The sequence below is a fragment of the Babylonia areolata genome, chromosome 25, assembly GCF_041734735.1.
Source record: "Babylonia areolata isolate BAREFJ2019XMU chromosome 25, ASM4173473v1, whole genome shotgun sequence".
NCBI classification, from domain to species: domain Eukaryota; kingdom Metazoa; phylum Mollusca; class Gastropoda; order Neogastropoda; family Buccinidae; genus Babylonia; species Babylonia areolata.
In genome coordinates, this window is record NC_134900.1 from 24,302,479 (window position 1) to 24,315,247 (window position 12,769).

Consider the following 12,769-nt stretch of genomic DNA (forward strand, 5'->3'; position numbering starts at 1 on the left):
TATTTTGCTAAACGCAAGGTATACAACAGACTGGCAAAACAAAAGAAACGTTCATACAAAAATCTCTTAGTGAAAGAATTAAACGAGGTGCTCAGTAAAGATCCAAAGTCAGCATGGAAAACAATTAAAACTTTACAGACACTGGGAGAACAGAACGAATGTAAACATCGATTAAATGTTGCAAAATAGATTTATCATTTAGAAAATTTAATTGGAAAAGACGTGGAAATAAATGACGAGCAAAAAACAAAAGTTCAAGATGAACTTGAAAACACTGAAATGTTAGAGGATGGTAATACATTAAGTTTCAATAAAGAAATTACTGAAGAAGAAATACGAAAGGCATGCCTAAATCAAAAAACAAAAAATCGCCAGGAAGGGACGCAATAACAAATGAGATGATCAAAAGCAGTCTTCCAGTTCTGTTACCTGTCATGCAAAAGTTATGTAATATAATATATACAACAGATACATGTATCCAGACAATTGGAAAACTGGTATCAGTATCCCTTTATATAAAAGCGGCAACCCAATGGACCCAAGTAACTATCGGGGGATTACACTGACTAATACATTAGGTAAAGTATCCTGCACAATCCTGAATACAAGAATGAATGAATATCTAGAGACTAACGACGTTTTGATCAAAGAACAAGCCGGATTTCGAAAAAAAACACTATAGAACCACTGATCAAATCTTTGTCTTAAAAAAGCTAGTACATGAGATAATAAACAGAAAAAAACAGTCGACTATATGGTTGTTTTGTAAATTTTCAAAAAGCGTTCGACAGTGTTTGGCATGATGCAATGATGCTGAAGCTACACCGAATAGGAATAAAAGGTAAATGTTTTAATATCATAAAAAAATATGTACACGAACGCTAAAATCTACGCAAAATCACAAGATCATTTCAGCAGAGAATTTATTATTCGAAAGGAGGTACATCAGGGACATACACTCAGCCCAACTCTATTCAATATCTTCAAAAATGATATCACCACAGATATGACAGATATGAACTCCCCAACATTTCACAACACTTCATCTACTATACTCCCATGTCTTTTTTATGCAGATCATTTAGTTATTTTATCATTATCTAAAGACAGCGTGCAACAAAAGCTTAACATTTTACACTCTTACTGCAGTCAATGAGGCTTACATTTGAATAGAGAAAAGACAAAAGTAATCGTTTTTTCAAAAACTGTCCCTAAAATACCCGTACATTTTAAATGTGGAGAAGACATAATTGAAACAGCAGAAGAATATAAATATTTAGGGGTTATATTTCATAGAAATGGCAACTTAAGTCGAGCACAAGGTCATCTTTAAAATCAAGCAAATAAGGCTCTACATGTGCTACTCAGAACATTTCGTAATACAAATATGAATATAGATATCATGTGTCAGTTATATGATACTTTGATAACGCCCATTTCAACATATGGAGCTATATGGTTTCTATATATTATGATGTTGCAGGAGATGTATCGTTTAATTTATTCGAATTATTCAGTAATTGTCTTTTCAACAAATTTCCACATGAAAGACTTCATGTCAAGTTTTGCAAGCAATTACTTCGTGTACATAAAAGAGCAATGGTTTTCCCCGTTTTAGGAGAATTAGGAAGATTCCCTATTAGCCTAAAAATAATATGTCAAGTTATCGGCTATTGGATAAACATATCAGAGCTTCCTCAAAATTCACTTGTATACACAACATATAAATGCATGTATCGTCAAACAAATGTAAATGTTCAGTGGCTACGTTTCATAAGAAATGTATTAACTAGCACTGGATTAGATCATGTTTGGAAAAATCGGTTCACTTTTAATGTTAAAAGATTAAAGTATGCTATATCCAAGAAGCTTGAAAATGAATATGTAAAATTTTGGAAACAGAAACATGACAGTTCATCTAAATTAGAATTTTACAAGAACGCTGTGACAAATTATAAAACTGAACCGTATTAAAAGAATACAGCAAATACACAACACAGGAAAGCACTGACCATGTTACGAATCAGCGCCCATGACTTACAAATCGAACAGGGAAGATATAAAAATACACCGAAAGAACAAAGACTGTGTGATACTTGTAACAGTTTAGAAGATGAGATTCACCTTTTAGACAACTGCGTAAAGTACAATACTTACAGACACAGATTCCTAATCGATATATGTCGTCCAAATGCAAAGCCAAGTGAATTGATCCTTCTAACAGAAATACAGCCAAGGCTGGCGAAATTTGTTCATGAATGTTTCTCTTCTTAATGTGCTCATGATTATGTTTCATTGTGTCTTATAAACTTTAAGGTTTTATGACAATAAAAAGTATTCTATTCTATTCACACACACACACACACACACACACACACACACAAAGTGGACGCTCTGTGGTCTACAGCGATGGCCCAGAGATAATTCGCCCGTTCAGCAAACGAGCGTCCATGGTCCAAGTTCTATACATGCCCGCGGAGCTCTGTCTCTCTGTCTGTCTGCCCCTGTCTCTGTCTGTCTGTCTCTCTCGGTTGATGATGAATTTCATTTTATGTCTGATTGTAAATCATATGATGATTTGACAAGTAAATGTGTGGCTTATGAAAAAGAATTTGCAGAAAGAAAGGACCTCATTACACAATGTTGACATCCGAAGGTGATAATCTCGTTAGCAAAATTTATATCAGAAGCTATGAAGATAAGGCAAAAAGCTCAACAAGCATAACTACGTGGTCAGATAGGTTTAACAATTTTCTTCTGTAGCCAGTGTTGGAATATGTTGCATGGTGCATTGGTAGATGAATGAACGGAGTTATTATGTGTTGGGTGGCCTGTTGGTTAGTATCTTCTCTTTTTTCTCTCTTTTTTTTCTTCGAAGAAGCAACTTTGTTTTGTTTCATTATTAATTTTGCTTTCACCATTTCATTCGTTTATCATAATGGTTTGTTATAAATTGAAAGTATGTTGACGCATTCACCCATGTCATAAGGACCTCATGGCTAATGACATTAAAGTGTCAAAGCGTCAAAAGCCTCTCTCTGTGTGAGCTGGTTGTATGCGTACGTGGAGAAGGGAGAAGGGGGGGGGGGGGGTGGGGGGACAGGCGACGAACTGAATGAAACTGATAGAATGAGAAATGAGAGAATGAAGATAATAATCATCATGAACAGCACATTCAAAATACGTTCATATATATATATATATATATATATATATATATATGTGTGTGTGTGTGTGTGTGTGTGTGTGTGTGTGTGTTGGGGGGGGGGTGTGTGAGGGGGGGTGTTATGAATAACATAATCTCTATGCTATGGACTGTGTTTTCTGCATCAAAAACATCTAAGTGTCAGTCTGTTTCTCTGTCTATGTCTCTTTCTGAATCTTTATTTATCCATCTCTCTCTCTCTCTCTCTCTCTCTCTCTCTCTCTCTCTCTCGTGGCAGGAATGGAACTCACATAAGGAAAACAGCGACCGGTTTGAAATGTACAGAACATTTTGTACTACTCATGGAGTGAAAACGTACTTGCAAATTAGCTTAGACAAACATTTAAAATTCATAATGGAAAGATTTAGATTAGGTATTTCAGAAATTGCTCAACATTATTATCGGTACAGAAAGCATACTGTGGATGAGTTGAATTGCCCTCTGTGTAGAAGTGGTGTTGAAGATGAGTTACACTTTATTTTGTGTTGTACTGCTTTAAGTAAATTAAGAGGACAGTATATTCCATGAAAGTATTTTAAGTTTCCAAATCAGTTTCGGCTAAGTCTGTTGATGGCATCTAATAAAGAAAGCATTGTAGAGAATTTGTCCATTTACATATATAAAGCATTTAAGTTAAGATCAATAATGATATCATAATTCCTTTGATGATTGTTTCGCCTTGTGCACTTGCATGTTTAATAATGTTGTATACTGCACCCCTTCATGAGGGGCAATGGCCTATATGAATAAATCATCTCTCTCTCTCTCTCTCTCTCTCTCTCTCTCAGTTTTTTTCCCCCAGCAATTTCACTGCAATCACTCATGTGTAGCTTTCATGTTAGGTGTGTGTAACAGTGTGTGTTAAATTTCCAGTGTAGTGTGTTACTCGCTTTCGTGTTTTTTTTAACTCATAATTGATGTCATTTCCTTCGGATTTACTCTGCGTTGTTCTTACACGTGTATTGAGTATTCTGATACATGTGTTGAGTAATAAAATACACGTGTGTATATATCTGTGTGTCCTTGAAACAACGACAGAAATGCAATTCGACCAATATGCTAATAATATCTCCATTCTCTGTTCGTTAATTCATTTTTTTACATTCAATCGTTTATTCTCTCTCCTTCCCTTTCTCCCTCTGCTCCCTCCCTCCCTCTCTCTCTATAACACACACACACACACACACACACACACACACACACACGCACATACACACACGCACACACACAGACGCACACAGACACAGACACACACACACACACACACACACACACACACACACACACACACACACTGCTGGTTTTAGCGTCCATACATAAATACATATTTTCACATGACCTATAGCAGAATGCGTAGAGACGAAAATGCTAGTCGGTGAACATGAATCTCTCTCTCTCTCTCTCTCTCTCTGTGTCTCTCCCTGGGGGCACGAACCAAGATGGCGACCAGACAACCCTCTCTCTCTCTCTCTCTCTCTCTCTCCTTCCCTCCCTCCCCCAACCCACCCTCCAAACCAAACCCTACATCAATGAACGACAGCTGCAGATGGACAAAAAGCGTGGTGACGTGTATCGATCAAGGACTGTGACAGCACAGCACCACGTAGGCCACGTCTCACACTGAGGACACTGTGTGCATTGAGCAATCAGGGATTCAGGGTCTGCCACAACGTGTCATCATGACAGTCAATACGTGTATGTCTCGTGCTCGGAGAGGGAGAGAGAGAGAGAGAGGGAGACAGAGAGGGGGAGACACACAGAGAGGGGGAGACAGAGAGAGAGAGAGGAGACAGAGACAGAAAGACAGACAGACAGACTGACATACAGGAACTCACACACACACACATAACATGAACTTTTTTTTCCTTTTCTTTTTTTTTTTTTTTTTTGCACTAGTATTCACATGCATTCCCCTTCCTTTATACACTACTTTACTCCTTTCCGTCTAAAAACACTTATAGTGAATAGACGTTAAACTGAAGAAAACACACACACACACACACACACACACACACACACACACACACACACACACACACACACACACACACACAGAGACACAGACGCAGACACAGAGAGAACGTGAACTCGAATGTTTTACTGAGGGTAAAAGAATAAGTTACAGACTTTTTTCCACCAGAAGAAGAAGGAAGAAGAAAGGAAATCAGAGACACAGAGAAAGGCTTTTTACACCAGAAGAAGAAGGAGGAAGAAGAAGATGAAGAAGAAAAAAGGAAATCAGACACAGAGAAAGAGAAAGATATATAGAGACAGACAGACGGACAAAGAAGGAGAGAGAAATACAGAGACAGAGACAGAAATAGATACACACTCACAGAGACAGAGAGAAAGGAAGAGACTGATAGAGAGAGACAGACAGGCAGAGACAGAAAGAGAATGTTTTAACCTCAAGGGCCACGTCACAAGACTCAGCATTGGTTCAGCGGGCGGAGAATGAATGACTTAACATTTAATACCACTCACATCAATCAGTGAAGACTTAATCACCCAGGTAATCCAGGAGAAACTGCACGCTATAAACAATTCGCTATGCCTTATACATCACGCAGTGTGCGTGGGCAAGTCTCTTCACCTGCAAGAATGGACACAGAGGCATATATCGTTTACCAGGCCACAGTGATTATTGCCTGGTCTTCAGGCATGTTTGGAGTAGAATCACAATCACTGGGCTTCATAGCCATGGGGGAATTCAGAACAGTATAGAGTCACTATCATAGAAACTTCACAGACATGCGGTGAAGATTTGGGCAGTATAGAGTCACCATTATAGAAACCTCACAGCCCTGGGGGAATCCAGAACAGTATAGAGTCACCATCACAGAAACTTCACAGCCATGGGGGAATTCAGAACAGTATAGAGTCACCATCAAGAGACCTCACAGCCATGAGGTAGAGATGAGGGCAGTAGAGAATCACCATCATAGAAACCTCACAGCCATGCGGTAGAGACTGAGAGCAGTATAGAACCACCATCACCTTAACGTCACAGACATGCGGGAAAATTGAGGGCAGAAAAGAATTACCATCACTGAACGTCAAAACCATGAGGGAAAATCACCACGGATTGACGTCACTGCCACATGGGGAATTGATGACAGAACAGAATCATGACCATCATCGAAACGTCACAGCATTGAGGGACTTTGAGACAGAACAGAATCATGACCATCACCAAAACGTCACAGCATTGAGGGACTTTGAGACAGAACAGAATTATGACCATCACCAAAACGTCACAGCATTGAGGGACTTTGGGACAGAACAGAATCATGACCATCACCAAAACGTCACAGCATTGAGGGACTTTGGGACAGAACAGAATCATGACCATGACCAAAACGTCACAGCATTGAGGGACTTTGGGACAGAACAGAATCATGACCATCACCAAAACGTCACAGCATTGAGGGACTTTGGGACAGAACAGAATCATGACCATCACCAAAACGTCACTGCATTGAGGGACTTTGGGACACAACAGAATCATGACCATCACCAAAACGTCACAGCATTGAGGGACTTTGGGACAGAACAGAATCATGACCATCACCAAAACGTCACTGCATTGAGGGACTTTGGGACAGAACAGAATCATGACCATCACCAAAACGTCACTGCATTGAGGGACTTTGGGACAGAACAGAATCATGACCATCACCAAAACGTCACAGAATTGAGGGAATTTGGGACAGAACAGAATCATGACCATCACCAAAACGTCACAGCATTGAGGGACTTTGGGACAGAACAGAATCATGACCATCACCAAAACGTCACTGCATTGAGGGACTTTGGGACAGAACAGAATCATGACCATCACCAAAACGTCACAGAATTGAGGGAATTTGGGACAGAACAGAATCATGACCATTACAAAAACGTCACAGCATCGAGGGACTTTGGGACAGAACAGAATTATGACCATCACTAAAACGTCACAGCATTGAGGGACTTTGGGACAGAACAGAATTATGACCATCACCAAAACGTCACAGCATTGAGGGACTTTGGGACAGAACAGAATGATGACCATCACCAAAACGTCACAGAATTGAGGGAATTTGGGACAGAACAGAATCATGACCATTACAAAAACGTCACAGCATTGAGGGACTTTGGGACAGAACAGAATTATGACCATCACTAAAACGTCACAGCATTGAGGGACTTTGGGACAGAACAGAATTATGACCATCACCAAAACGTCACAGCATTGAGGGACTTTGGGACAGAACAGAATTATGACCATCACTAAAACGTCACAGCCAGAATCGAGGAGGAAAAAAATTTTTTACTATCACCAAAACGTCACAGCAGAACATGAACTGGGGGCAGAACAGAACAGAATCACCTTCACCAAAACACCACAGACATGGGAGAATTGAGGGCAGGATGGAATCAACAGCATCATTATCAAACGTCAGAGCCGTGGGATGATTGAGGCGAAAATGAAACCACCATCACTGAAACGCCACAGCGTGAAGGGAAACTGAGGACAAAACGTGACTGAGAACAGAACAGAATAGAATTTCATCACAGCCATGGGGAAACTGGGGACAGAATGGAATCACCACTATCACGAAAACGTCATAACCATGCGGGGAAAGTGTAGCAGAACAGAATCATCATCACCAAAAAAAAAACACGTCACAGTCATGCAGGAATCTGTAGCAGAATAGAATAACCATCACCCAAAAAAAAACCAAAAAAAAAAAAACCCCGTCACAGTCATGCGGGAAATGCCAATCAAAAGATCTGCCGACCGCCAGGCCAGACCCATGCAGCTGGTGACGTACGCGGTGACGTCACTCAGAAGGGTACTCACCAGTGACGTGTGCCGTGACGTCACAGTCCACAAGGCTACTCACCAGTGACGGTGTTGAGGCCGAAGGCACGCGGGGGTACGGGGGGCGAGGAGGAATTGGGGGTGAAGAGGTGGGGGTTAGTTCTGAACACCTCGTTCAGGTAAGGGACGCTGCTGAAATCTGTCTCAACTCACCGCGCCCCCCACCCCCACCCCCCACACACAGACACACAGACAGGGGTGCCACACAGACAGGGGTGCCAACCACACACACACACACACACACACACACACACACACACACACACACCACACACACACGCACGCACGCACACACACAACGCGCTTGTGCATGAATATACATATCCGTAACCCGAGTGATGACATACACATGCACTTAATCAATGCGTATACAAACTTTACAGAGAAACTGAAAACTGAAACCGAAACTGTTCAATGTCATCAGCAGAAATGCCATAGTGACATGGGGTACACAATGTCATGGGCATTGTGAAAGAAAAATAAACATTAATAAAGAACAAAGAAAAATCTGTTCTACACATGCAGACAAGTCTTTTAGTGTATGTGCGAATCTCCATTCATTCCCGCACATTGCAGATCAAAACAGGCCGACACTTTATCATAAGTATTGTAATCGTTACTGTTCAATAAGTAAACCACCAGGCGCATTACTAAGAAAGAATTACTCTGTGTGAACTACAAGCAGAATGTTTTCAAACTAAAATCGAATGCTTTCTTACTGTACTAGCTTGAGCAATGGATTTAGCCAAGGATATGATTACTTCGTCTTTTTCAGCTGTCAACACATCAACCATGTTTAACCTTCTGACAACAGGCGCGTTTAACAGGTTACGCCTCTGTCTAATGGGTTCACATGCAAAGAAAAAGTGGTATTCTTTGCAAAGAGATAGAGGGGGAGAGAGAACAGGAGAGAAGAGAGAGAGGTGTGAGATAGAGAGAGAGAAAGAGAGAGAGGGGAGAGAGGTTAGAAAGAGAGGGGGCACGGCACAGTCGCGAGCGTGAGCATCTACGTCACAGACTGTCAAAAACACATGTATAAAAATCACGAAAACGTACTCACACACACACACCCACACACACCAATGAACCAATGGATGTTCAATCTGCAAACGAAAGTCAGCCATCCGTGACGATTGCCTGGGGGTTTCCACAGGTCAGCTGACCAGTGTCACAAGACCATTACAGGGTCATCAGTTTGGAAACACTGTTGTCAAAATCCCTCATATGATTGACCTGGGCTATTTCAACACGGCTGCTTTTACCTTGGACGTTCTGAGATGCCCCTTGGCAATGCTTTGGTTTTATATTATATGATGATGATGATGATGATAATTTATTATGGATACTTATACAGCGCCTATCCTCGGTCAGAGACCAGGCTCTAAGCACTTTACAAACACGGAGTCATTTGCACTACATATTTTTATACTGTGTATAACTATGTGTATATGTTGTTGTTTTTGTTGTTGTTTTGTTGCTGTTGTTGTTGTTGTTTTATCCATAAAGTACAAGATCAGCACTCTATGTTATAAATGTATTCACAAATCTGCCCCTTCCGATCTTTGTGGCTGTCTTCAACTCTACACTCCATCTCACTCTCTGCGATCGGCTTCGGATCCACTCTGTTTACGCATACCCAGATTCAAAACACTCCACTGTTGGCCGCCGTTCTTTCTCTGTCTACGGACCTTGCATTTGGAATGAACTTCCTCTTTCGCTTCGTCGGGTCTCCGCACTCAATTCTTTCAAGTCTGGCCTTAAAACCCACCTCTTCCCAAGATAACCTCCCCTTCCCTGCCTCTTCCTTGTCTTCAGTTTCTCCAGTTTTAGAGTAATGCATGCGTGTAAATGACTGGTGCGAAAGCGCTTCGATTTGTCTCTGCACAAGATTCAGCGCTATATAAATACCATTATTATCATCATCATCATCATCATCATCATCATCATCATTATTATTATTATTATTATAATTATCCATTGGTGGAAAATTGACGGAATACAGAACGTCCCAGACATGTCTTGGTTTCAAGGCGTATGGATGTGAATGTAAATTTTCTTTTTCCGGGTTTGATTTCTATTTTCAGGTTCTACGGTATCGATATTTTCGTTTCTCAGTCCTGGTATGGGCCTGTGTGTTCGGCTGGATTATCAGCAACAAAACATGGACACGTTGTGTCTGTGGGGGTACTAGTTAACAAAGAGTGTTAACTTAATTCCCTGGTGTTAATCAACAGTGACCACAATGATCCTTTCGTTTCAGGGGTTAGTGGAAATGTACAGTAATTATCCTAATCATTTGGCATGGGTGTTTTGCTTTGTGTGTGTGTTTGTGTGTGTGTGTGTGTGTGTGTGTGTGTGTGTGTGTGTGTGTGTGTGTGTTTGTGTGGTGTGTGTGCGTGTGTGTTTGTGTGTGTGTTGTGTGTGTGTGTGTGTGTGTGTGTGTGTGTGTGTGTGCAATTTCTTTTTCAGTTATCAGGATAGTTATCCTGTTCCCCCGACCCCCTCCACCACCACCCCAAGCACACACACACACATACACACACTCGCGCGTGCGCGTACGTACACACACGCACACATGCACACACACACACACACACACACACACACACACACACACACACACACACATCAACTAAAAATACTGTGTATGTGGTAGACATGAAATGAAAGAAAAGGGGGCCTTTTTCACTGCATCCTACTGAAGTGGAGTCACCTGTGACACTTACATGAACTGAAATACACGGTTATTCTCTCTCTCTCTCTCTCTCTCTCACACACACACACACACACACACACACACACACACACACACACACACACACACACACACACACACACACACATTCTGTCACTGCCACAACAGTTGCGGGTCTCTGCTATTCTGCTTTCCACTTCGCAGGACCTACTTATCCTTCTGACCTTATCAGTGTTTTACACTCCCACAAGATGGGTCATCTTAAGAGGACAACGTCGTGCTGTTTAGTTCCGGTCCTCGTGGACTAATGGATCATGGGCAGAGAGTCAGTGTAAATGTAGCTCTCTACTACATGTGTGACAGGTTTCAGTTTCAGTTTCCCAAGAAGGCGCCACCGCGTTCGGACAAATCCACATACGCTACACCACATCTGCCAGGCAGATGCCTGAACAGCAGCATATCCCAACGCTCTTAGTCGAGGCCTTGTGTGTATGCTTATATATTTGTTTATCTATCAAAGTAGATTTTTCTACATAATTTTGCCAGAAGACAACATTCTCGTTGCCATGGGTTCTTTTTCAGTGCGCCAAGTGCGTGCTGCACACGAGACCTCGGTTTATCGTCTCATCCGTATGACTAGACGCTCAGTTTGATTTTCCAGTCAAACTTGGGAGAAAGGGCGAGAGCGGTTTTCGAACCCAGACCCTCACAGACTCTCTGTATTGGTAGCTGAGCGTCTTGACCATTCTGCCACCTTCCTCCTAAACCAAATCATATCTCTCCTCACATTAACAGCGGTGACCGATATCCTGACCACTGACCTCAGTCTGATCACAGTCAGGCAAAATTCCTCCACTGACGGGCAAACTCGACAAGGGCAGTCCAGAGACTTGTCGTCACTTGCTCCATGTCTGTCAGCTGAGATAAGAAGTCCAAACTTTCCAAAGGAAATAGTTTCGACTTTCAAGAAAGATTATCACAAAAAGTTATCTGAATATTTTTGAGAAGAAAAGGTCGCGTGTTCTGGTTTTTGTTGTTGTTGTTGTGTTTTTTTCACAGTGAAACCTTAAGCCAACAACATCTCTCTCTCTCTCTCTCTCTCTCTCTCTCTCTCTCTGTGTGTGTGTGTGTGTGTGTGTGTGTGTGTTACTCCCCCTGTTTTGTTTAGGCTTTTCCTACTCTTTTTGGAACATAGACTTCACGTACTTGTCATTATCACAAATTAAATTTCGTGTTTTATTTCATCCAGGTAGAAGAGTCTTAAATCGCCAACTTGTGTGTGAACAGAATATAAATGAATTAAACAACCACATAAACGAAACACTCTCACCACACACATACACACAACGACAACGTAAGAACACTCTCGCGCCACACACACACACACACACACACACACACACACACACACAGAACACCCCCTCTGAACAACACAAAAACACCACCACTACCACCACAACAACAACTACCACCAAAACCAAACCACCCCCCAAAAAATCACTCACAGGTCTGGTTGGCGTACTGCCCAATGGGGTACACCCTGGCCGGCCTGGGCAGCGAATGGTTGAAGAAGGGCAGCAAGGGACTGAGGAACCTGATGAGGTCATCCAGCACATTGTCCGCCAGGTGGCGGGCTAGCGGCGTGTCAGGCGTGAAGCCGATCTCCGTGACGGAGCTGAAGAAGTGGCGGATGTTGTAGCCATTCGGGGACGTGGCATTGTAGATCGTCGGCTCTGCGATCTTCTCCGGCTTGGTCAGGATGCGGATGCAGACGATGACCGTGGCGAAGGCGACAGGGAGGAGGATCTCAAAGATACTGACCGCCACCTTCCGCCTCTGGAGCAACATGTTCTTCCACAGCAGGAGGGTTAGCTGACGGAGGAACGCCATGGCTGGGGGAGAGTGTCTCTGTGTGGGGGGAGGGGTGGGGTGGACGGAAGCCTAGGGGCCTGGGGTCGGGGTGTGTGTGTGGGGGGGGGGGGGGGGGGGGGGGGGGGGGGC

The 12,769-nt window shown here is 42.3% G+C and overlaps 1 protein-coding gene across 1 annotated transcript in view; it reads right to left on the reverse strand.

Annotated features, from left to right (window-relative positions):
* The window catches only part of LOC143299442 (phospholipid-transporting ATPase ABCA3-like), a 51,398-nt gene extending 38,724 nt beyond the window's left edge, over positions 1–12,674 (reverse strand). The window contains exon 1 of the mRNA XM_076612639.1: positions 12,274–12,674. Coding sequence (XP_076468754.1) covers positions 12,274–12,658 — 385 coding nt within the window. The 5' untranslated portion in view covers positions 12,659–12,674. The remainder of the gene's footprint in view (positions 1–12,273) is intronic.
* Positions 12,675–12,769: the final 95 nt, after the last annotated feature.